Source organism: Perna viridis, chromosome 2 (genome assembly GCF_037379345.1).
Source record: "Perna viridis isolate PV_CMFRI_1.1 ecotype Kerala chromosome 2, ASM3737934v1, whole genome shotgun sequence".
NCBI classification, from domain to species: domain Eukaryota; kingdom Metazoa; phylum Mollusca; class Bivalvia; order Mytilida; family Mytilidae; genus Perna; species Perna viridis.
In genome coordinates, this window is record NC_142446.1 from 20953349 (window position 1) to 20979936 (window position 26588).

General features: G+C 32.7%; 2 protein-coding genes across 2 annotated transcripts in view; one reads left to right on the forward strand and one right to left on the reverse strand.

Annotated features, from left to right (window-relative positions):
- Positions 1-1418: 1418 nt before the first annotated feature.
- On the reverse strand, positions 1419-26006 carry LOC148624021 (proteasome subunit alpha type-3-like). The gene is made up of 10 exons (XM_088566444.1): positions 25898-26006; positions 16471-16553; positions 14085-14208; positions 10671-10772; positions 9637-9783; positions 9260-9325; positions 6008-6054; positions 5641-5708; positions 3960-4024; positions 1419-1595 (listed from the first exon to the last, which is right to left on the reverse strand). The coding sequence occupies exons 1-10, from the start codon at positions 25916-25918 to the stop codon at positions 1551-1553; spliced, it is 768 nt and encodes a 255-aa protein (XP_088422570.1). The 5' UTR covers positions 25919-26006; the 3' UTR covers positions 1419-1550.
- LOC148624022 (uncharacterized) overlaps positions 26006-26588 on the forward strand; it is a 38161-nt gene continuing 37578 nt past the window's right edge. The window contains exon 1 of the mRNA XM_088566436.1: positions 26006-26304. Coding sequence (XP_088422562.1) covers positions 26169-26304 — 136 coding nt within the window. The 5' untranslated portion in view covers positions 26006-26168. The remainder of the gene's footprint in view (positions 26305-26588) is intronic.

The window sequence follows — 26588 nt, forward strand, 5'->3', positions numbered from 1 at the left end:
AAAGGCCAAGTGAGCTTATGCCATAACTTGGCATCTGTTGTCGTCGTTGTCGACAAATTTAAAAAAAAATGTTCAGCATCATGAGATGGACTTATGCCGAAATTTTCAAAACCATTCATTGACTAATGTAGGAGTTATGACCCCTGAAACAGTCTTTTTTGTTGTTGTTTTTTCACATATGCAACTTTGAAAATCTCTAAAACCATTTAAGATCATTGAATGAAAATAAGCTTAATAGTTCTTTAGTGTATTGCGCTCAAAATGACTGTTGTGATTTTTAATCCATGGATAGATATGGCTGCCTATACTAAAAATGTAACTTAGGGGTCATAAGACAGGTTTTTGAAAAAAAATAAAAAATTGCTGCCTTTAGCAAAATTCTGGTTCAGGTAATGAAAATGCTATGAAAAGCATTTCCTCATTTGACAATTTAGTTGATTTTAACTTAGCCTGTCTCATTCCTTAAGTTTTTCAAATAAGCAAATGGTTAACTAGGTGAGAGCGATTCAGGCTCTAGTTTAATGTTTACTGCATTTTTTATATGGTCCTTCAGAACAGACCTGTTTGTTTGGGGGTTACAATATCGAATGCATAGCATATATTTCAAATCGTAACCACTCTGCCTTTTTCTTTTGAAGAAGAATTCATGTTAAGAAAAAGAATGAGTCAATCTCCATAATTATTAGTGTTGAAGGAATGGTATTTGGTAAGTGCATGCATCTTGGATTGTAAGCAACATCCATACAGAAATTTTGTTGCATTGACACACATCTTCATGAACTACTCTGTTGAATTTTTTGGTTAAAAACACCATGACTTTAAGTACTGGAAGGATGAAAATTTGTTAGTGCATTGATGTATGGTACTAAGCAACATCCCTACCAGATACAGATTATCTGGACTTGAATTTTCTGTATGATTTACTTTGGCAAAGGTTCATATCTTAGCAACTACAAGTATTAAAGCATATTTGATCTATTAGGACAACAACATCCATATTCTATATTTCCACTTGTAATATTAATCAAAGAACTGCAAAAGGGTCATAATGAACAGACCCCGAGATACCATTAAAATAAGCCAGAATTTTAACAGTACTAATACTTCCAACTCTCTAATTTCCAAAATACATTATAATTTAAGTATTGAAAACTATTTCTATTCACTTTTCATTCCTTATAAATTTGAAGTTTCCATCAAATATGCCAAATGAATAACCTCAGCTTTTTTTGCTAATCTTGTTAGTTAATGTATATTGATATGCTTATAGGTAATCCAAGGTATCATTGATGATAGAACTGATGGCAAGAAAGATACTTCTATACAGAAAGTATTTGTAGTTGAATAGGGAATTATCATTTTGATTAGATTACTTCTAGGATACATATTGTTTAACTATCAAAAAAAAAGTAAAAATATATCAATCAATCATTTAATGTACAAAGTTGTAACAACATGAGAACAGATATTATGAGTAGATTTTCATGAAAATGTTGGAGCACTTTAACAATATCACTTAATGTCAATGGTATGAAATCTACAACTTAAAATCACAGATCTTCTTCATCAGAGTCATCAGATTCTTCCAGTGCTTCCTGCAAACAAAATACAATTCTCTGGTCAGAATAGTTCTACATAAAATGCTTCATAAGGGGCAGCTTGAAATAATTAAATTGCTGGATTCGAACCCTGAACAGCTGGGCAAGTATAGACGTAACCATTCAAGCTTGATACAACTCATTATTTGGATTGTAATGTAGTAATTAACACAGCATAAGATTTTGATCCGAATGAAATTGGCCAAAGAACTTAAAATTTTTGTTGTTAGACATGAACAAGAGGCTCCCAGGAGACTGAATTGCTCACCTGGTTTTGTCTTTCAAGGGCAGTAAATTTAAGAAGAATTTCTATCATAGATTTCAAGATATTAACTGAAAACTGTAAAAAAAAATGTTTTCAAGGGCAATAACTCTTACAAGGAATCATCTGACAACTTTTATCCCAGAAGACTTTTGTAGTCCTAATAATATGGATCATTTCAGCTATTGAAAGAATTTGGCTAAACCTAACAGTTTTGGAAATATATGTGAAAAACTACTGTCTGACCCTTATGTTCTATTTTTAGTAATGGCATCCAAGTTTTTCGACAGATCAAAAATCCCCATAACAGTTCTATGCAGGATATCCTAAGGAACATTCATACCAAGTTTGGTTCAAATTGGTCGAGTAGTGTCAGAGGAGAAGAGTTTTGAAAAATTGTTAACGACAACGGACGCCAAGTGATGGCAATAGCTCTGATGGCTTTGGCCTGGTGAGCTAAAAAGCAATTTAAAATCTAATTTTTGCCAATTAATCCTTAAAGATTGGATCATAGCCATAAAAATCTATCCCACCAAAGCTACCTTAAATTAAAAAAAAAATTCTACAGAAATTTAATCATAACAAAGTGGGTAGGGGTGGGTTCAAGTTTTTGCATAATAACTCCAAAAAAAATAAATGCTTGAACTGATTAAAATTAAGCTTTTGGAAATTTTACATCTAAAGTGGGAAGCTTCTTTTAATTTTTTGAAAAATTCCAACTTGTGAGATACATAAGAATTTTCACAATGATATTTGATCCAAATCAGAATGGTGAAACCAATTCTACTTTTTAAGTATAATTTTTTTATACAATTTTCATCTACATATATTCATGTGTTCTTTATGCACAAGCATATCTTGTGGAGTATTGATAGAAAATGTATTTAGAAGCTCAGTGAAAAGCATTACCAAAGTGTCAAAAGACAAATCTTTTACATGTTTGGGCTTCATCCATGTCTTCAAGACACAAAATGTTTCTAGGGTAGTTTTACTTTTGTCAGAGTATTTTGGCTAGGCAGTTGTGTCATGTGGAGGGCAGGGGCATCACTTTGTCTATTTACCCTTAATTCTTACATAGTCTCAATGCCCAAATTAGTCCCAGTCTGATCTTTCTTAATCTCACACAGATCCATTCACTTATCTGAGTTATTATATAATATATATAGTTTTTTTTCTATATAAAATGTTTGTTCAATATATATAGTTTTTTTTCTATATAAAATGTTTGTTCTTGGCTGCCTTTTTTTGTCCCTTATTCACTAATAGGGTCATAACCCCCGCAAATTAAACCTAACATTCCTTTTCTGTTTTTTATCTTGTGGTAATAATTAACTGATATCCTATCACTATTACCAGTACATCATTTATTATCCTGAAACCAAATATTAACAGACTAAAGGTGGTAAGGGCATCATCACCATAAGATTACACAATCAAATAGAAAATGGTTGAAAATACGCTGCAAATTTTTCCAGTCATATTTCATTTGTAGATTATAATTTAAAACTATATCTCTCACCTCATTTTCTAAGGCCACATTAATATAATTTATTGGTCACAAACCCACCTGCACATATTTTTCCGAAACAGGTATGAAAAAATTTCTTAAAATGTTCCTGCTTGCCTCTACCGGAAAGGCAATTGTGTCCATTTCCAGCATCAGTTTTTTTTATTAAGATTTAAAATCATTTCACAATCGCCAGAGTGTTTGATTCGGAGAGAAATCACAGTCCTTTTAATTGTTTTATTATTAACACAGATTTTTATCAAAGTTGAAGACGTTTATTGACTATGAAGATGTCTAATTTCATTGTGAACCCTAATGCCACTCAAGGAGTAGTATAACATTCAACAGCAATAACTTGAGACAGAGGAAGTCTTGTGGATTTTGTTTAAAATTTTGTGTTTAAACAATGCTTTGTCTGTCCAATAATTATATCAAAGAGGTGCACTTAAAAAAAAGCCCCAAGTTTCCTAAACTAACCACCATAGCAGCAGATAATTCTTATCACATTTTGTCACATTCATGGGGTAGGCCCATACAAAAAAATTGAAAAATTAATATGACATTCAGAAGAGATATTATGGTATACTGTTACCTTAGCAAACTTTTCTGCTTCAGTATAAACATTTTGTGGCACTAATTCATGTCTGCCTCCTGTTACTGCAATTAAAGAAACAACATAGTAATATAGAATATGGGATGTCGAGAAAATTGTAGTTACTGTAAGGTACATACTGCTATATATTTACATGTAGGTCAGTTTTATTACAGTTTAAGTTTGATTTTAAAGCACAATTCCATTTTTAATTTTCCAATTAAGCTCTCTTCAACTTTTGCCATCCCCCAATTTTGATGGTTTGTAAATGATAACTTATGATAGTCCTTTCAAATCATTTGATGGATTTTTATAAAACTTTCTGAGTTTGATTACAATTGTATTAGCTTAGGATACTGAGTACCTGCTATATTCATATTTGATCTGAATGGATTTGGGGTTTCCTTTAGAATCATTCTCAGATAGGTTTCAAGATTTAGAGGACATTTGCTTATGATCTGAAAGATGCTTTCATCTAAGTCAATGTCTGTCAAGTAACACACAAGGTTGCTGTCATACATTTCTCTTAATTCAGTCCTATTTCTAATAGAACAAACATTCTGAAATTATTGCAAAACAATACATAGTCCCCTACCAACTGTTTATATCACTACCTTGATCATCAAGTATTAATGACAAACTGAGGAAATGACCTTGATTTTGAACAGAAGAAGGAATAAGGACAAAGACAAGAAAGATGCTCAAACCCATTTAACAGATGTAGATTTGCAAAGTTTTAAGCACAGACAACTGGAAAAATTAGGTTTCAAATAAGAGTTGACTGATTTGTCAAAAAAAAATAAAACCTCAATACCATAAGTCTTTAGAAAAAAATGTGAAAACTGAAATTTTGGTATGGTGTGTACAACTGAAAGTTGGTAACTTTAGAAAATAACAGCAAGCAGAACAAAATGTAAACTTGATCTGCAACTCATCAAATTAGACTCGCATACCAAAAATCATCTCAATATCTGCAAGCATTTAGAAAAAAGTGTGAAAAATTAAAATTTCAGTAAATTCAAGGGCCATAACTTAGACAAAAAAAATTGGTGAAGCAGAACAAAACCTAAAATTGATCTGTAACTCATAAGGGTAGACTTACATACCAAGAATCAGCTCAATATCTGCAAGCGTATAAAAAAAAGTGCAGAAACTTAGGTTTTGATAAATTTTTCAAAGTTCAAGGGCCATAACTCGTACAAAAATCAGGGGAGCAGGATGAAATGAAAAATTGATCTGTAATTCATAAGGGTTGACTCATATACCAAAATTCAGCTCAATGTCTGCAAGCATTTAGAAAAAAAGTGTGGAAAACTTCAATTTTTCTCCAGACAGAGGGACCGTGTGTAAATCTAAAGTCCCCTTTGGCTAAAGCCGGTAGGAGACTAAAAACATGAGGGAAATGATGTGGTACAATGAGCTGGGACAGGCTGAAACAGAACAGAAACTATTTTTCCCTGGAATAAAAAAGATAAATTTTTCTTTTGGAAATAATACTTTGACCCATAGGCTTCGTTTTGACCCGGAAGGGGTGAGGGGAAACAAATGTATTTTTTTTTGGCTTTACATGAGAGAACTTATTTTCAGAGAAACAAAACTGAATGCATGAATCATTTGTATGTGTAACTAGTGAGTCAGTCATTCAATGGGTTCTAGTAATACTGAACATACTGCAACTTACATTCTCCAACCCAACTCAATTCCAATTCAAAATTTTTATCCTTCACTTCGTCATGCACAATGTATATACTGCAAAAAAAAAAAAAATATTGGTACATTACAAACTGTGTTCATATGTGAAACAAATGCTATAATATAAAGGTTGTGATTTATAAGAGGATGTGATCCATCCATGTCAAAAATTCATGAGCATTTCCATATTTTAATATATAAAAAATTGAGAATCTGAAGTCTGTTTTCATTACCTGTCTTACCAACATAAAAGCTGTCAAGGTAACAGCAAACAAGACTCTGTCTGAATTTTTTTTAATCTGCAAACAGTGAACTCTCCCGAACAATACATCATGATCACTTTTCTTTTGACTTACATTTTTGCTACTTCTTTCACAAGGTCTACAATAGGCATGTCTTTCATCTGCAATGAAATAAAAACATGCATGGCTAACAAGATTTATTTCAATTCTTATTCGACTATTACAGATAATGCAATTATGAAATTCTTAGAATATATATGGCCCTCCCTTGTTTAAATGATAACCACCCAAGGAGAATAAAACTTTCTATAAGACAATGATCTTTTAATTGAAATGAAGGTTCAGCTTAAGTCAATATCTAGGACATACCTTAATGAAATGTTTTCATTCATAGTTTTAATAATACATTAAAATAAACACTGAAACATTGCTAAATACATCTTTATATGTATTTAATACACAAGCACAATTCAAACTTAGGAAAAAAAGTTAATACATGTATAACATAAACCACAAAAGTGTAAACAATATATTTTATAGAAAACCTACAGCTGTCAAAAACAAGATTTGAAGTCTGAAATTCATACAGTCCTGTTCCTAAATGTTTTCTGGAATGCAAGCTAACATTAATTTTCTTGAAAAATTGCCATTTCTAGAAAAGCAGAGGATGCTTACCCTACCGGTGCACCCATGTTCCAGTTTTCAGTAAAGTCCAAGTTTTTCATTTACTTTTGTTACTTTGTCTGTATTATTTTAGTTATTTTATGTTCTTTGTTGTGTTTGTCTGTTTTCCTAGTCTGGTCTTTGTCACTGGATTACATTCTTTTGATTTCCACTAGAATCTTGGTTCCCTTGATTATTCTTTTAAATTAAGATGAATTGAGATATTGTAAGCCATGATCCAGCTAAATACTAACACCAATAAACATAAAATATTAAAATTTTCATTCAAATGTAGCAATTTGTCACACTGCATTAGACATTTAGGCTACAGCATATTTTCATTTCCAAACAAAAATCTGTTCTGGTAAATCTGTACATTTACTTTAAAATTTGATGTTTACATATTTATTGTTAGCAAAATTTGGCCAGAGTAATATGTTTAGTGAAGGAAGGAAACATGCATAGATGTAGAATACTGTATAAAGAAGTATTAAGCAAAGTTTTCAGGAACATGATAATTGCATTCTGAACATCTTGACAATTAATGTCCTAGATTTTGATATTTGCAGAACCTTAACCAAAGAAAGACTAACTTTATCTGCAAATATTAGCTCATAATAAGGGTTTTGAAAACATATGTAAGGGTGGGTCAAGAGATTTTGAAAGGGGTGTCTACGATCTAGAGGCTCTGAAGAGCATGAATCGCCAACCTGGCTTGAAAAGCTACATTTTATTTTCTGTAAAAGGGGCAATGTTTTTCTTTGATACAAAATTCAAACACTAATTTCATGCAGGAGACCACTAGGAACAATCATATCAACTTTCATTGAATTCTGTCTATTAGTTTCACAGCAAAAGATTTTTGCAAGTAACAACAAAAAAGGGCAAGAACTACAACATGGGGTGATAGATTTTCACAAAAATTTTACATGACACAATTTTGCTAAAACTACTGTACTGTATATACTTGCTTATAGGTCAGATTTTTTGGACTAAATTTTTAATTGCTGGGAAGGGTTTTGACTTACAGATGAGTTAATAGCATATAAACTAAAATTTTCTGCTTGAAAATGTCAAAAGGCTGATAATTGACATGAGCATGAAACCAACATTGAACAGCCAGACCAGTGCTGTTTACCCCAATGTTGAATTGTAAATGTCAGTTTTAGGAATACTGTCTTCATATACTACCTTTTACAGCTAAAATATAATGCAGTAAAAGAATATTTAATGTTTAGTCTTCATTTTGCCACAATACTGGCCTTTAATGACTTTATTCATATTTTCCACACAGCTGTTTTGATTTTTACCTGTGTACCCCTCATACAGCACAAAACCCAACTGTGTAATAGAAACATGACCCAATATGTTCCATAATGCGCGACAAAAATAATCAATATTTAGTTAATGACAATTCTTTCTATGAATTTATTTTTCTTCAGGTTAAAACCTATTAACTAATAGAAATATCTTCAAAAATGAGTTGTAAGAGTATTACCAACTTCCTGTTTCATTCTTTATTGTAAACTATATTTATAATTTTAATTTGGGTTATTGGTTGTACCAAAATTAGAATGAATGAAAGTGTGCAGCTGTCAGAAATCAGTCCGACTTATAGGTGGGTCTAGGCTAGGTTCCAGAAATTTTGGACTGAAAATAGGGGTCCAACTTATGGGCAGATTGATTTATACTCAAGTATATATGGTATTGGAGATATATGGAAAAAACTGCTGTCTGCATGACCCCTATATTCTATTTTCAGTAATGGTGGCCATGTTTGTCTATGGATCACAAATACCCAAATCTATTCTATGCAGAATATCTTACAAAACATTCACACCATTTAACAGACAACAACAGACAAGAAGTAATGGCAATATCTCACATGAGGTAAAAAAAGGGTTACAGGCTATTTTATATAACTTTATGAAATAAAGCTTTAGCTTTATGAACTATGTCACTTTCATTTATGTTAGAAAGAGGTTACTTAGTAAAGAGTGCACTCTTACAATCTGACTTTCAATAAGTCTGGTTATCATGCCAAAATTTTTACAGATAACTTGTTCATGTGAAAATAAATGTTTTATACAAAGTCTATAAACTATTCTGACTTCTATAAAGGTCTTTGAGACTGTGTTTGATTTTCGATTGCTATATGAGAAGCACCTAGGGTTGACTCATTGCCTTAAACCATGTAAACAAACATACATTACATTACCACGTGTATCAGCTGTTTTCATTCATTTAAGTAGCGTGAATGAACATCAAATTTATCCTTAATAAAAATACCAAACGTTATGTTTTAGAAAAGTTTTATTATATTCTGTAAAAATTACTTACACACAAACATGGTTGCACTCGCCATGTGTGACATCATGCAGGAAAACAAACAATAACAATTGTCAATATGGGAACACTTTGACTTTATAATGTAAACAAAATTGCCATATCTAACATTGTTCTACTTAATTCACCCTTTCCTTCATTATAAATAATTCAAAGCACTAAGTTTCAGAAGTGACCATTTCAATTTACATAGCATAAAGTGTTTTCACCACTTCCTCCTAAAAGTTTTTTGTTCACTACCCCCAAAATCAATCCAAAGTGCTTTATTTTTTGTTATTTTGTTAACATGCCTTCATTTATGATGAAGTTTTTGAATAAATTTCTTCTAATAATATAACTTTGATGTCCACTACTCACTTTTAATTTTTCAATTTCAGTCTTTGCTGCCTGTCTGGCTTTTCCTGTTGCACATCCATAATAACCCTACATATAAAAAATAAATATGGCATGTAAGTGATGACAAGTATGATACTATCACCTATTTCCTCTCAACACTTCTGGCACTGATTGAGGATTTAAAAAAAAAATTTAAGTTTATAAAAATGCTTACTACACATGTATATTGTTCATATTAAAATCAAGAGCTTCATTCTATCAAAATGTGACATTTTAAAATTAATTTACTCTGAAGAAAAGATAAATAAATTTAATTTCTACTTCCAGAAAGGAAATATGTTGTTTTAGAACTTAATTAATTTCATTATTAAAAGATATATCTATATTATAATAGTTACCCATGAAACACCAGAAGGATCTATAAGATACATCTGAGGACCTTCCTGTTTTGTATATGAACCTAAGATGGCACTGACACCAAATGGTCGAACTGAACTGTACAAGGTGTGAGCGTGAACATACATAGAAACTCTGTCTACCAGGTGCTGAAAGAAAAACATTGACACAGGGGAGGGTTATTAATAAGAAGATAATTCATAACAAAAATTTTACAGTCATGACATCAGGACTAATATGGGTCATAGCATGTGCATATTAACTAAACAGTCCATTTTTCCTCATCCTGCAATTGGTACTATATTCAGACTTGGGAACTTTTATTGTCTATTTCTTATCTTTTTTCTCAACAAAAATATGTGTGCTCCAGACATTGGAGGATGATATACAACAAAACAACAACACGGCAGTGTTAACAAGTCAGCCATTTTATTTTTGTTGGAATAAATAAACATTGACTTTTTATTAGGTAAACCAGTTTTTACATGTTGAAAATGTATGATATTCAACCTTCTTTCAACTTTGCATTTAATAACAGCCATGGGCATTTAGTCAAGGTTGAGCTACCTTTGACCTTATTCAGTTTTAATTGGCTCACTAAAAATATTTTCATCTGATTGACACTTCCCTTAAAATTAATTTCTTGGGCGACTAATTAAGAATCTTATCGGCAATGTCATAATTATCTATAGATTGACTTCAATTGTTAATTTGTTATGATTAATTGGTTTGTATATTCTGAGTCACTAATTGACAGGTTTCTCAGGCATAAAATAATTGTAAGCCGATGATTATAATGGTAAAAGTTAATCATGGGAGAGAACAATTTGACCAGGACAGAGAATACTTTAAACATAGTGGCCCGCATCCATATGATGCAATGTGGGATATTTCATATAGTGCTTTTTCAAGAGGCAAATTATAATATAATACTTTAAAAACAACATCCAACCATACACTTCACCTGAAATTCTGTATTATAACAACACACAATAATGACTTTCATACTTATATCCTTCAGGTAATTAGAACTTACTTTGAGAGGAATAGATGATCCATAATTAGATCTGTAATTTGAGGCTTCATCTCTGGCAGTTTCTGCTATAGATCTAGAATCTGCTAGTAAACCAGCCACTGCCTGAAAATTACAGTATATTAACTTTAATGTGACACATATACATAGGTATTATATTACACAAAAGTAATAGTTAGCAGACGCCCAGTATCCCATGACTACAAGATTTTGAGTTGGGCTACCAAACTTTTGGGTTGAATTTAGTTAAATATACAGAGTATTTAACTGGAATGTGGTCTAGGCTACCAGCTTGAAAATCCCAAGTTTTACCCCTGTAATACAGCGTACTATGTAAATGTTTCAAAAAATAAAAAACATGAAGACTTGAAAAATCTAGAAATAGTTTCCTTTTTAGTAGGGTAGCAGGCTATCAATTTTTGAGAATTTAATGCACTGGAATATACTATGGCTAAATAATATATCGATGGAAAGCATATTTCAAGCTCTATCGAAATAGCGACGTCATACACAATGATTGTGGTCACGTCTCTAACAAAATGGGTTCAAAGGTCAATCATGATTTTTAAGAGAAAAAGTTGTATCATTTTTTGTATGGCATACTTCCCTTTGCTGGTGCAAAAAATTCCAAACTTTTTACATCAGATCAGCTCAAATTCCATCCCATACAAGAATCAATAGCTATATTTAAAAAAAAAAACTATAAAATAGTGCCGTCCACAGCAGTTTTTGGTAAACATGCTTAAATCTTTCAAATTTTAGCAGCCCGAAATGAAAGGCCGACCTTGAACTTGGAGGTACCAAAATTTTAAAACTAGAAAGTTTTCTGAAATTATTTTTTAATATCTATATCCATCTTATATCAGTAAAATATGGAATTTTCTATTAAAAAAGCTCTGAAAGAGTCATTTCTCCATTAGTTCAAAAACAAGTTCCCATTTGGTCCAGTGTGTGAATATTTCATATATTTGCAAAGATAAGTATATGATACAAAACAAAACTGTTTAGTAGGCCTAAGTTTTATATAACCATCTCAGTTCTTGACAAATTTTGAGATAAATATGGAATTTTTCATTAACTCAAAAGAACACCACTTAACCTGTCTATAATTTTTTGTTGTATTGACTACAACGAAAACTATCAGTTTGTTGAGAAACGGAAAGCATGTATTAATTTAAAAAAGATAATACAATGTACCAATAATGTAATAAATGCAGTTAAAAGAAAATAACAGAAACAACACTTCCTTATTGGCCAAACTGGATTTTATTGCATGTAACGAAACAGTGCATCATTGTATCCAAATTGATTTGGTCTTAGTTTGTTTTTGACTCCACATCGCCGATATTCCTCTTAAACATGCCAGTGCAAGCCAAAAGAAAGAAACAAAAAGACTTTTATTGTATAGTATACCAGTACCAGTTTTGTAAGGTCATGACATGCGACAAAAACTGCATCTCCAAGACACTTTTTTTCTGACTAGTTTGATTACTTGTGTCAGCAACAATTTTTTTTTTTTTCGGTTTAAAAATCATATTAGCCATTGACTTGGAAAACATTTTTAATAGTACACGTGTCGAAAGAATAGGTTCTTAGCAGAGTTAACCTGTATCCTTCACACAGACCTGTTATGATTATACAGTTTGTGACTGGATACTGGGATAGCTTTTGATTTGAAAGCCTGGCAGGTTACAAGAATATCTTGAAGGAAGAGAGAAGATATTTCAATTTCTTTGCATCGGCCTCTTGGGGGATAGCATTGACGATAGCAAGTTGTTCTACCCCTTTGTTTACCAACGTGCCATATTTCATATTGGAATAGCTTTTTGTTTCAAATGAACTAAAACAAAGTAGGTGAGTTCGTTAGTTTGGCTCTGTGTGTTCAGTTTATGTTCCCTTTGAGTCTAATGGTAAAGCAAAATGCCATTTGCTACATTTTGAAACAACAAAATTACGATTTCAGCTTGACCTAGATCTGAAAATCATTAGTATGGTTCTTGATTGCTTTGTAAAGTGTTCATTCGCTGAGGTATTTCACGATCAGTTACAACACGGGCTCACTCCGTCTATCAAATATGCAGGGTGTTCCATAGAGAAATGGATAAATAGAGAATCATAATAGCATCAATTTTCTTCTTAGACCACCAACATAGAACCATAATGAGTCAGATATTCCAAATTAATTGGAGTTTTGTATAAGACCTGACACACTATTTATGAATTCAATGTGTTGTGGATAAAATGGAAATGTGGATCAAAGTCAAAATGTTTTATCGATTCTATACAAATTAATGCAATCGCAACCTTTCAGTGTGCCTTCTTATAAGTAAGAAACAAACATTCCCATTTGTTAAGCACATGTACTTCTTTTCAAATGTTTTGGCACACTTATGATTTCTTATTTAGCTAAACCACTGATCCAACCCTTTTTTATATGCCTAAATAATTTATTTACTAAGATTTCTTTCAACACCCATTAAAATCATCTCTCAAATCTACTAATCTTAGTACTAGATGTTGAAAGTTTGAAAGACTACTATAATCCGGAATTAAAATGTACCATACTAAGATTTGGTCCAAGTCATAAATGTCACTTGAAAAAAATAAGCGGACATCCAAATAAGAACACAAATACAAAATTCTGTCGAAGATTTCTTGCAAACAAAACAAAAATAGCCAAGCAGAATAAACAGTACACAATATACCATTAGCGAGACGCAACAACGCTAGACTGTAATTTTGGCTAAGTGTACTAGCTATTTTCTGACCACAATATACGGAAGATTGTACATGGAATACATGAAATTCCGCATTTATGCGGTAGCTTGTACGACCGATATTGACCTTTTTGTTTACTAATTAAAAATACTTCTTTATCATTGCACAACATTGAGACTTAATTCAGAAGGTACCTGGTTACAAAATCTATGCATTTAAACCAACTGTGGTCAAAAACATGTACGAGTTTCATACAATTGATGAAAATTGGCACAAAAATACGGTCTTCAAAAACTGTGTCAATATTTTCTGCATATCAATATTTAAATTAAAATTACAGCCTTATGTAATCCTTATGCTTACTTAAACACACTTAGATCCTTAACAATTTTTTTTTCATGTTTTCATAATCAAAACTGACTTTTTACCAGCCTGTATTTGTGAAGGTAAACTGGGCGCCCTCACAAAATGCAAAATTTTTCAAGTTGTGACCACAATACATTTGTACAACAATTCTAATCTGAAAGTAGAATGATTTTCCTCCAAAATGATACCAAATTTAGCTGTATTATACATGTATTTCGGTGCATTAAACTTTGTTATTTGAAGACTTTTTAAACCTCTGTTATCCTACTATTTATGACTAAAATAGAAACATGTTTACATATGAGTATACATCACTATCACATGTGTGCTTACCATCCCTATATGTCTATCTACATTAAATATCCTTTTATTGGCTCCTGACTCATAAAGTTTTGATGTTACTAACTTCTCAACTCCAAAAACCACCCCATCTTTTCCTTGTATTCCAATGGCAGTCCTGAAAAAGAAAACAATTGATTCACATTAATATGTAATATGAGACAGGTTTAACTTGTGAGAGGATGAAGTTAAGAAGATAAAGAGGCCTCTATCATGTCAATTCTCATAAGTTTGATGATGTCCTAAATCCTGTTAGTTTGTTTGTTTGTTTGTTTTTTTTTATTGGGGTGTCTGCAGGCTGTGTTCTAATTCACTGTGACTATAGTCTTAAATATGTGGTAGGCATTGCCTATATAAGCAAGCATCATGAGCTTCACCTTTAAAATATCAAATTAGGAACAGCTCCAGCAACTAATAGTGGGTCTGATTCATAATTAGTATAGATTCTGGAAATGTAACAGTTGCACAGATGGTGGAAACATTTTACACATAACCTGTGATGAAAACAAATGCACAAAAAAATATTCGAGATAGATAATGATTGCCTTTCCTATCTAAAATTTATGCTTTGATTTGAATAATACAATCAGAGCTACTTTTTTTTCCAAGGTGGGTTGGGTTCTTGAACATCAAGTGGAACAGCTGAGAAAGAATCATATCCAATTGTTTCCAAACTTTTTAAAAAGTAGATGTTCCAGGAATTGTATTACCTATAGCCAGAAATGCCTACACCTATGGCATATCAGAAACATTAAAAGGTGTATAACAACCCAGTTTATTCAAAAATAATCTTAGAAATGTCTGTAAGTCATTTTTTATTTATTGTTTACAATGCTTTTCAGTGAAGATACAAAAATACTGACCGTTTTCTGGGTGTTGGGCTGGGTTCTGTGATTGCTGTTGTTGTCCTTACATTTCTATTTTTTATAGAGTCAACAGGTAACAATGGTGTGGCCGCCATTACTTTTTGCACAAAATTGATTGCACTTTTTTGACTTAATGGGTCTTCACAAGTGTCAATAATTTCTGGGTTTGTTTCAGCCAATTTACTCCAAATCATATTTGTCTGAATCTGACTGTTCTACAACTTATGCCACTTCCAGGAAACACAAATAAAAAATATTTTACAGGAGCTTTGTAAACACCACTTTTTCACATTAAAGGGGAGACAACAAACATCATTTAATCAGCAAAACCTCAAAAAAAAACTTTTGTGTACAATACTGTCCATGGGACAGTAAAATTAAACTGAATCTAGGAAGAGACTTGATGTAAGGAACATTAAATATTCAATTCAGTTAGATTGTTAACATTCGACAAAAATAACAATTCCTACAGGTAGATAGGATGAAGTAAAAACAAAATTTTGTTTAACAAGTAGTATTTGCCCAAAATTACTTGTACTACTGTCAAGTTAGTTTTAATCTTTCATGTTTGAACCATAAAATACATGTCCTTCACTCTATTTGCAAAAATTTACTTGTACAAAAGTTGTTTAAACTCAACAAACCCAGGATAACTTGTCATTTGGAACATGAATTGGATAAGTCTGTCTAAAATGATTTGAAGACGAATGCAACAAATCTAGGAGTTGACTTGTGAGATTTAATTCAAATTGCATAAATTTTATTTAGTTGTTAATGTTTTCCAAAGAAAACAAGGAGACTTGAGATACTGTAATTTTTTTCTCAAAAGGATCCTAAAGGGGCTGAATAAATAATATTAAAGAACAAAGATCCCAAAGACTTGGAATTTGTTCATAGAGTCTATTTATAGTCCAAAACTGACAATTGCTCAAGACTGGCATATATTTAAGCAATATTAACATTTGTTTGAAATATGCCAAAAGCTAATTATGTGATGATAATTTAATGAAAGATGAAAATCACTTGTCACTCTTATTAAGCAATTAAACAATAACAATCAAAAGAGAGCAACTTAAGCCATCTGTGACTTATGACTAATTTCAGGTCTAATTCCTTAATAGCTTACAAAAATAATATAGACAAGAAAAATGAAAAATAATTCATAAAATTTCTGCAAAAAATGTTAAAACCTTGTGCGATGAGTTTTGTACCTATGACAGGTTTGCTACTATAATAACTTTAATTTTACTGAACAGAAAACAGATATCTCAATTGACATTGTCAATTATGCTATGAAAAACAGGAGTCATAGAAATAAAATCCTGAATGAAAGAAGTGGAATTTGTTTTGATATCGTAAAAAAAAAACATGTCTAGTCCAGGTACCATACATGTATCTCTATCAACATGATTTCAGACTTCTTTTCACGAACAAAGATTGGTTAAATTCATTGCATTATGTAGCATGTGACATGAACATGTATGGTGTATAGTTACTTTGCAGAAGCTACTTACCCACTGTTTTCAACTGCCTTTAAAGCATATTCTACTTGAAAAACTCTGCCATCTGGGGAAAACTGTGAGGCTGACAAATCATACTGAAATATACAGTTTGAGTACCATATATATTTATTTTCTATATTTAATATCTTTCCGGTTTTTGATAAAAACACCCACATTCTCATTCAGTTTCATAATCATTTGGTTACCGGTATATGTGCGTTTGACAGTGCTTGCCTTTAGCCACTACCCCAAAGCCCGGGGCTAGTAAAAATTAATTTGGGCTAAAGACATGATATGTACATTTCTTGTTTCGGCCTAGTTGAATCCTATACAGTCCTCTATTATTCAGGCTAGTTGTTGAAAATTTGGAAGGAAAGGACTGCTTTGATAAAGATACCATTCATTCTTTGTGTCACTCAGATTCAGAATCTACTTAATATTGATCTTGATTTTTGTATTGGTGAAGGATATCGTTTATCTGAAATAATCAATGTAAATTTTACCATCAGGCACGAGACCACAATTAATTTTCAAGTGCATTTCAATATACACATTTGAGCAGATAAAAAAAATTCCACCGGTGCAAATTGAATAAAACTTCTCTGACCTAAAGATATGTACAAACAGGATTTTATATATAAATTGTAGAAAATTTTACCATCATTTTCTGAAATTAATACATATAATTCGGAGATGGGATAAACATGACAAATGAACTGAGTTAAAAGTCCTAAATTTTAACCTTCTTCCACTGAACCAAATCACAACTTTTAGTCAGAATTGATTAATGAAAAAAAATCCCATGTAATTTTAACCTATTTTCTACCAATTAGAGGCAAAACTTCAGCAAATAAGTTTCCAGTAAAAATATCAAAAAATGTGGAAGGTACCTACTACCAAAATTGGAACTATATTCGTATACAACGAAAACCAAGGGGAATTAATTGTGTTCTTGAACCATCATGTGGTGATGTTGAACATATTTAAACATTTAAATCTATGTAATGGAATTTCATAATGAGTGAAAAAAGTAAATCACTAGACATCAACTCCTACTGAAAAATTAACAACCCAAAATGTGAGTTCATTATTTTTGTTGAAAAATTATATCAAGTGATACACAATATTGAATTGTGATCATTCAGAAAGACTATACCCATTTTTCATCAGCAACTCCTAAGAAACTGCTCAGGAGAATTAAATTAACTTTCACACATTCTTTATCAGATTATGCATTATGCAATTTCCAATTCAGCATTTCCATCTGAATGACTTTCAGAGTTTCATGATACAAAACATGGACTTTGTCATTCCTTAACTAAATTGGGATCACTGAATGTTAGAGAGGTGTTTCCAGCATGTGAATTTTCTCCAACTTTGCTATTGAACAGGTGACACAGAAGCCAAAAACCATTTGCATGTACAATATCCTGCTGTTTTGAAGCAGAGACTTAATTATACAAAATGAAGTCAAGTCCCAAGGGTTCCTGAATTTGTTCAGTTTCTTTGGAAGCATTTCAGGTAGCACCTGTCTCATATCAATACTATATTATTATTGCGTTAAGTTTTTCATATTGGCTGAGTTACTGGTCCTCAGCTACGCTTCAGTCCAATATTGCTAGCTGAAGACCAATAACTCAGCCAATATGGAAAATCTTATGCAATTATACCTTTATTGACTAACTAGTTCAATATGTCCTATTGGTCTAGGCAAATAGGGATTTTAACTAGGCTAATATGAAGTATTGGATGGGTAAAAGCTGTATTGTATGGCTCAATCCTGTATTGGCACACTTTTGTATTTTGTATTGTTTTTTTTTATCATTATTTAGGCTAATATTCAAAAATAGTCAATAATAGTATTTATTACATGTATATGCTACGAAAAGGGGGTCTGTCTATTTACAAAAATATACTCAAATAAACATGAAGATGTCTTGAAATACTAAAAAAATTTTAGTTACATAGATGATCATAAGAATTCCAATATAAATGCTCTGATCTTGCAAATTTGTAAGATTTGAACAAAGACACATTGGTGGATATGGCATGAATTTCCATATGGCTGTTAATATCATAATAGACAATATTCAAATTGGGAAATCCTGAATTGTTCCAGAATTATACAGCCCTACTTGACAAAAACTGGTTCAAAAATAAAAGTACTCTTATAACAAAACTTTTGTTTAAAACATTGTTGGTCTTCCAAAAGATAATTACTGAAGCAATTTTTTTATTTGTAGAAAGTAAGAGCATTGTTTGGCTTTTGAAATCAATTTTCTACTTAAAAATCAATCAACAACAATTTCCCTTAGGAATTTCTCCCTGGCTCTTCATTGAGTGACCTGCCATTTACCCCAAATAATCTTTACCGGAAGTGAGGGAAAGAATAAATTAATGAATTATTTCTAAATTTGGAATATCTTCTATGGAAAAAAGTAACTGTGCATTCCTGTATAAATTCTATAGTAAGAAAACTACAAATGGGCATAAATCCTTAAAATTCCATACATTGGTTTTTAATTTTTACACAATGCCAAGGTAATGGTGTAGATCATCTTTCAGCAAAAACTGAAAAAATTGTGAATTCCAATTTCTGAGATTAAAAAAAACAACTTTAACACCTAAAAACTGAAAAAAGTTGATTTTATTGCCAAAATCAGAAATTGTAACTACAATCCAATATGGCCAGGTGAGCTAAAAAGTTGATTTTATGAGAAATGGTCCTTTTGACCCTTTAATAACTCAAAAACAATACAAGATATCTGAAATCTGATTGAAAATTGTGGGCATGGATTTTCATAAGGAATCCATTAGATTTTTTTTTATATCTAGTAACTGGACCAAAATATAAAGAAGTCAATTTTTTTTGGGGTGTGGCCCCTTAGACCCCTTATAACATGAGAACCATATGAGATATCTGAAATTTGATTGAAAATTACAGGCTGTGATTTCCATTAGGAATCCAAGAAAAAAAATTTATGAAATTAGACCAAACAAAAAAAAGGAGTAAATATTTTTGGGTGTGGCCCCTTTGACCCTTAAAACTCATAAGCCGTAAAAGTTATGTGAAATCTGATTGAAAAATGCAGGCAGAGATTTTCATAAGGAATCCAATAAAAAAAATATCTGTAATTGGACCAAAAATTTAAAAAATTATTTGTTGGGGGTTTGACACTTTTGACTCCTTAAAACACCAAAACAGCCCAAAACACATCAAATCTGTTGATACATTTGTTTACCAGAATTAACACAAAAAACAGGAGGCTCCCAGGAGCCTGAATTGCTCACCTGGTTTAATTTTGTCTTCCAATGGCAAAAATTTTAAAAGTTGTCTAACAACTTTGACTCAAGAAGACTGGTAGGACTTTTCATATGGATCATTTCGGCAATTGAAAGTTTCTCTCTATTTATTACACTTTTCAAGATATTGGTTGGAAAAAAAAGACATTTTTCATATGTCAATGTCAAAAAAGGGCACTGTCAACATGGCTTAACAGATAAATATGAAAATTTGACCAGAGATAGATCTCATCATGCTGAACTCTTTTACCCATGTAAGAATTTGGTTTAACCTAATGGTTTTGGAGATATATGTGAAATACTGCAGTCTGACCCTTATTTTCTATTTTTAGTAACAGCAGCCATGTTTTTTGATGGATCAAAATTCCCAACATCAGTCCTATGCATAACATTAAAATAGCAAAAAAACATCAAAAAGGGCAGTAACTCCAACATGGCCCAACAGATTAAAATCAAAATTTGACCACAGATAGATCTCATCATTCTTTTACTAAATGTCAGAATTTGGCTAAACCTTACGGTTTTGGAGATATATGGGAAAAACTACTGTCTAACCTCTATGTTTCATTTTTAGTAATGGCAGCCATGTATTAGGACATATAAAAAATCTAAACATAACGTTAGTGCAAGACACCATAAGGAACATTCACATCAAGTTTGGTTCAAATTGGTCAAGTAGTGTCAGAGGAGAAGATTTTTGAAAGAAATACATGTAAAATGTCGAAAAAAAGGGCAATAACTCCACCATGGCTTAACAGATTAAAATGAAAATTTGACCACTGATAGATCTCATCATGCTGAACTCTTTAACCTCATGTCAGAATTTGGCTACACCTTATAGTGTTGGAGATATATGCAAAAAACTACAGTCTGATCCCTATGTTCTATTTTTAGTAACAGCAGACATGTTTTTTGACGGATCAAAAATCTAAACGTAACTTTAGTGCAAGATGCCCCAAGAAACATTCATATCAAGTTTGGTTCCAATTGGTCAAGTAGTGTCATTAGAGATTTTAGAATGAAGTAACTTTAAAAATATCAAAAAATGTTGACAAAGGGCAATAACTCCCACATGGCTTAACAGATTAAAATGAAAATTTGTCCACAGATAAATCTCATCATGCTGAACACTTTTACTAATGTCAGAATTTGGCAAAAGCTTACTGTTTTGGAGATATATGCAAAAAACTACTGTACGACTTCTATGTTCTATTTTTAGAAACAGCAGCCATGTTTTTTTCAAAGATAAAAAATCTGAACAAAAATTTTGTGTAAGATACCCTAAGGAACACCTATGCAAAGTTTCATATAGGTAGTTCCGCTCAGTAGTTTCAGAGGAGAAGATTTTTTAAAAATTGTTAACGAATGACGACGACGGACGCCAAGTGACGGCAATAGCTCACTTGGCCTTGAGCAAAAAAGAAATATCAATATTGCAAGAAAAAACTAACATCCTACATGGGTTTAGAAAAAAAAAAACCACCTTTTTTTTACCCTTTTGGCCCCTTTTTCTAAAATGGTAGGGACCACAAACTCCAAATCAAATAGGAACCTTTCTTTAGCAAACATGTACATGTAAGTAAAATCATATAAAATTTTGTCAACCATAACTGATGTTATCACATGAAAAACCAAGTGTCTGCGGACAATGACAGTGCCATACCAATATACAACTGCAATTTTTTTGGTACCTATAAAAAGGTACACCTTTTTTTCAAGACGAGATTTAGGAATTCATTTTTTTCACCATCTATATTTTTTTGCTAAGAAAACATCATATAAATTTAAACTGGGATGTTTTGGCAAGACATTACGAAGTACTGTGTAAAGTAAAGTACATGTACATGTATAAGCACAACAAATGATGTAAATGCAGAAACAATCATTGACCAAACCACTAGTATATCTGGTTTATCCTCGACCTTTAATTACTCGAACCTCGGTTAACTCGAAAATTTTTGCATGGTCCCTTAGACTTTGACTTTATGAGGTTCGACTGTATCAGATATTTATACCTGTTATGGTTTATATAAAAAAATATACAGTAACACCCTATGTTCTATTTATAGTAACAGCAGCCATGTTTTTAGGTAAAGGACCATAACAGATACAATTTTGGGAGTAGACATGTGAAGGAGGGTTGTCACCAAATTTTATAAAATTTTGTTTAGTAATATCAGAGAAGAAGATTTTTAAAGAAATGTTAACAACAGACGACAATGACAACGGATGCTAAGTGATGAGAAAAACTCACATGGCCTTTTAGGCCAGGTGAACTAAAAAAATGACTTCTTTCTCCAACATGTACCAAATTGGAAGCACACTAAGTGAACCTTGTAACAAAAATGGAAAAAGTACCATTGTTTTTCAGTACCTCAAGTAACATTTCACCCCTATTCTTCTGGAGCATTTCAGGTTTCACCAGTCTCAAATTTTTCTTGAATAAGCACCAAATGTACATAGCTATTTGTCAAAAAATTCCATTATATTGACCAGTTGAGAAACTTTCATTAAAGCAAAATGCGACATTGCTATATATTGAAGCTTAGACATTTTAAACGTTTCAATGATGTTTAATGTTATTTGATTCCATCTACTCAGACATTTTCAAAAAAAGCTACTTTGGTTGAAGAGAACCTGACAGAACCCTGCATTCAATTACGAACTGCTCAACAGACAAAATAACAAATATTTGAAAATATCCTTTCAGCTCCCACATATGAAAACAGGGTACTCACACCTCCCAAAAAATTGCAAGTCTCATGACTCCCCTGCCACAAAAATGACAAGTCCTCTAAGGAATTATGAGGGTCCCAAGAAAAGTTTCAATGATGTTTAATGTTATTTGATTCCATCTACTCAGACATTTTCAAAAAAAGCTACTTTGGTTGAAGAGAACCTGACAGAACCCTGCATTCAATTACGAACTGCTCAACAGACAAAATAACAAATATTTGAAATATCCTTTCAGCTCCCACATATGAAAACAGGGTACTTACACCTCCCAAAAAATTGCAAGTCTCATGACTCCCTTGCCACAAAAATGACAAGTCCTCTAAGGAATTATGAGGGTCCCAAGAAAAGTTTCAATGATGTTTAATGTTATTTGATTCCATCTACTCAGACATTTTCAAAAAAAGCTACTTTGGTTGAAGAGAACCTGACAGAACCCTGCATTCAATTACGAACTGCTCAACAGACAAAATAACAAATATTTGAAATATCCTTTCAGCTCCCACATATGAAAACAGGGTACTCACACCTCCCAAAAAATTGCAAGTCTCATGACTCCCCTGCCACAAAAATGACAAGTCCTCTAAGGAATTATGAGGGTCCCAAGAAAAGTGAAGGGTTTTATGTTTCAAGTTTGTACCGCCAACGGTAACAAACAGATTTTTTTAGCGTCTTTGCACCACATACAGTTTTGTAGATAACACGTGTTTGTTCTTCTTCTTCAAATTTCTCCAACCATTGAAACAATTTCAGCCATTGCATACAAAATTTTTTTTCTTTGGTGCACTAGCTGTACAAGAACTAAATTCTTCCTCTGTGTTGTCCAACAAAGACAAGACAGCGACCTTATTTAGTCTTCAGCTGGTCATTTTCGACCACCAATAAAAGCTTTCTCATCTACAGTACGTTTCAAATATATATATATAAACGTCTGAAAATTCCCAACGAGGTTAGAACTGTCAAATTTGCGAAGCAAATTTTTAGTCATTCCCTCCGTGGGACTCAAACTCATAACGCTGTGACATCTATGGCAACACCGCCTGCACTAAGTCCAGTGCGGTAGACCTCTCTGCCAGCTATGCTATATTAAAATATAGCTTTCACTGGCCGGGTCATTCATCCTCATAGGACTAATCTAGGGCTGTAACTTAGTACATGATGTATGGTAGTATGGGACAGCTCATCTAGGTGTTATGATGTAGGATAGAGGATCAAATTAATGATGCATGTCACAACAAATCAATATTATACGTCTCAGAAACTCTATTCGCTACACTGCTCCATCGGATCAAATTGATACAGGGAAGATAATGTAAAACTATAGAAGGATCTGAAAAATCATTTTTAGTCGTTCCCTCTGCGGGACTCGAACTCAACTTAATGGGTATCAGATCATCGAGTCATGACGATGCAGCACAAACAAAAATTTTTTATAAGTCTAAAGGATTGTACAACGATATAGAGAAAGATGTTAATACACTATAATAAAATATATAATGAGCAAAATTTTCAGTCAACAAATGACCTTCTTCAGTGCCTTCAGTATCGTTGTACAATATATATATATATATACCTCAGAAAACCGGCCTCCCCGTGCAGGTCCGGGTGTTTAAAAGAAAAGGCCTGCAGCAGCGCTAAGCTTGTCGTAAAAGGTGACTAAATAGTGCTCAGAAACCTAGCCGGAGGTTAGGTGCTCTGCCCACAGAGCAACTGGGATGTGTGCCCCAGATGGTGGAATGGGGTACCCCTGGCATGTTACATGCTGGGGTTGTCAGGCTATAATACGGAAAACCTGACCGCAAACCATAGTGGTGCACTGTGTTGGGAAAGATGCCACGTTCCTCGCACGTTAAAGAACCCTGCTGTGGTATTCGATAGAAGTAGGAACCTTTGCGCTCCGCCACAGGAGGCTAAATTGCCCAACCTTACCCATCCCCCCTTTTTCTAGTGGCAATCAAAATTTGTCGACCCTGTTGTCCTTGTGACCCATCCTTTTTTTTTTATCATTTCATGTTTATTTTATCATCCATTTCATGTTCATTGTCTGAATATAGCTGAAATATTGCTGCTCGGACGTTAAACCCCAACAAACAAACAAACAAAAACAGAAAACCGGTCTTCCCTTCAAACAGGTCGTTTTCAAAAGTCCTGGCTGATATACCTTAAAACCTGTGTGTTATGTCTTCAGTAGACCGGCCACCTCCTAAAACTGTACATCGGCCGGTTTTTCACAGTTTTAGTTACATACTTCAAATAAAAACAACCTCACAATTCCGGCCGCCCAGTTGTTGTTCACCTTAATAAATGTGTCAACAAAACTGTAAATGACTACGTAAAATTACGTAATTAATAATTCATTCACTGACCAGTTTGCATTTCATCAGTGGACAGATGATAATTGAAGGGGACAGTAGTTTAAACAAAAAATTTAATCCAGTCATTACATTTTGTCACTGGTTGGTGTTAATTGTTGTGTACATATGTCAGACAACTGGGGTCATTTAATAGTACAATCTTTACAATCTCTTAACTGTCAATTAATGTGACCTGTACCCAAGCCAAAACAACATAGGGGTGAAATTATTAGACTTTGTTGATAGGTAATTTACGAAAACAATACAAATAATTAATTACCATCAATAGCCCTTTGATCTTTAATACACATTCTTTCAAAACCGTAAACATTATTTTGTTGGCAGTACCGTTTGTAAAATCTAATCATTTACAAATGATGCAAGCTTTGAAATGTAATAACGGCAAAAAGTTTTGAATCGGCATTAAACATGTCTCAACCAACAAACTGACAAGGTGTAGGGTTATAGAACACATTAATGGAACAGCTCTTAGAATGCATTGCTATTTTTCACAAAACCGGCCACCCCTATAAACCTGCCATTTTTTCGATTGCTAATCATCTGAGCCACTGTTTTATTGTACCGACGGCTTGAATTAAAGTTGGACAAATTAACAATCAAACCGACTTCATGTTGAGTAATCGTATTACTAGTGTAGATTTAGGCAATTGGATTGAGAATTTTCACAAGCCCCTGGACTCCCCTGTTGTGATATGCAAGGCCAAGGGTCTCAGAGTCAGATGTCGGGTCCTCGAGAACCCTGTGAAAATATCTTAAATCAAATCATAGACCTATATTTAAAAGTGATAAATGACATGAAGTCTACTTCAAATAAAGGAAGCTTTATGCTTCGCTTACACTTAAGTTAAGGATAATGCCTTTATCATATTGAAAAAATGGGAGAGGAGAATATCGACTCCCTGGATAAAAAAACAAAATTGACCAAGGACCGATTGTAGTATCAGTCATTCATTGGTTCCAAGACAGACTAAGACACTACAGCAAATATAACATTTAAACAAACTTTAAAGAATGTTTTAACCACTTACACCAGTTCCAATTGAGCTCATGTTGTTGCTTTGTCATTTACCGACAGGAAGTGCTTTCTATGCGTGATCCTCTAATAATATCGTTATCATTATTGGAAAAATGCCGAGGTCTTCTACACGATTTTTTTGTGAGGACCAAAGTCGGAAAAGATAAGAGAAATATTTGTGTAACTATACAGATCAATGAACAGCAGTTACTACTTTATTCATAAAAATTATGTGCGTGTCAACTGATACAAAGTATTAAAAGAGAAAAACCAGGATAGCAAGGATGAACAAATTGATGGGCAACTCACTGAACTTCTTAAAAACTGTGCGAATAAGTAACTTACAAAGATTGAAATTTGTACAGAACATGTCAGCTGGCCAAAGTAATCTATCAAAAGTCTACTCAACGGAATGTAAAGGTAGGTGTGCATTAGGTTAATGTTTTATACAATTTCATCGTATTCTTAAATGATGAGGTAGGAGAAAGATGCATTGGACACTCATTGGTATTCCTTGGTCTAAATTACAAGTAACAACAGAAAGGTACATGTAAGGCCAACATTTATGAAATAATGGCACTGAATAGGCTTTCTATGGAATAGCATTGACTATAATCAAGCACTGAGAACTTCACCATACTTGAAGTTTCATGTTTAAGATTACTAACAGCTCTACTCCAGCAATGCTAGAGGTTGTCTGGCAA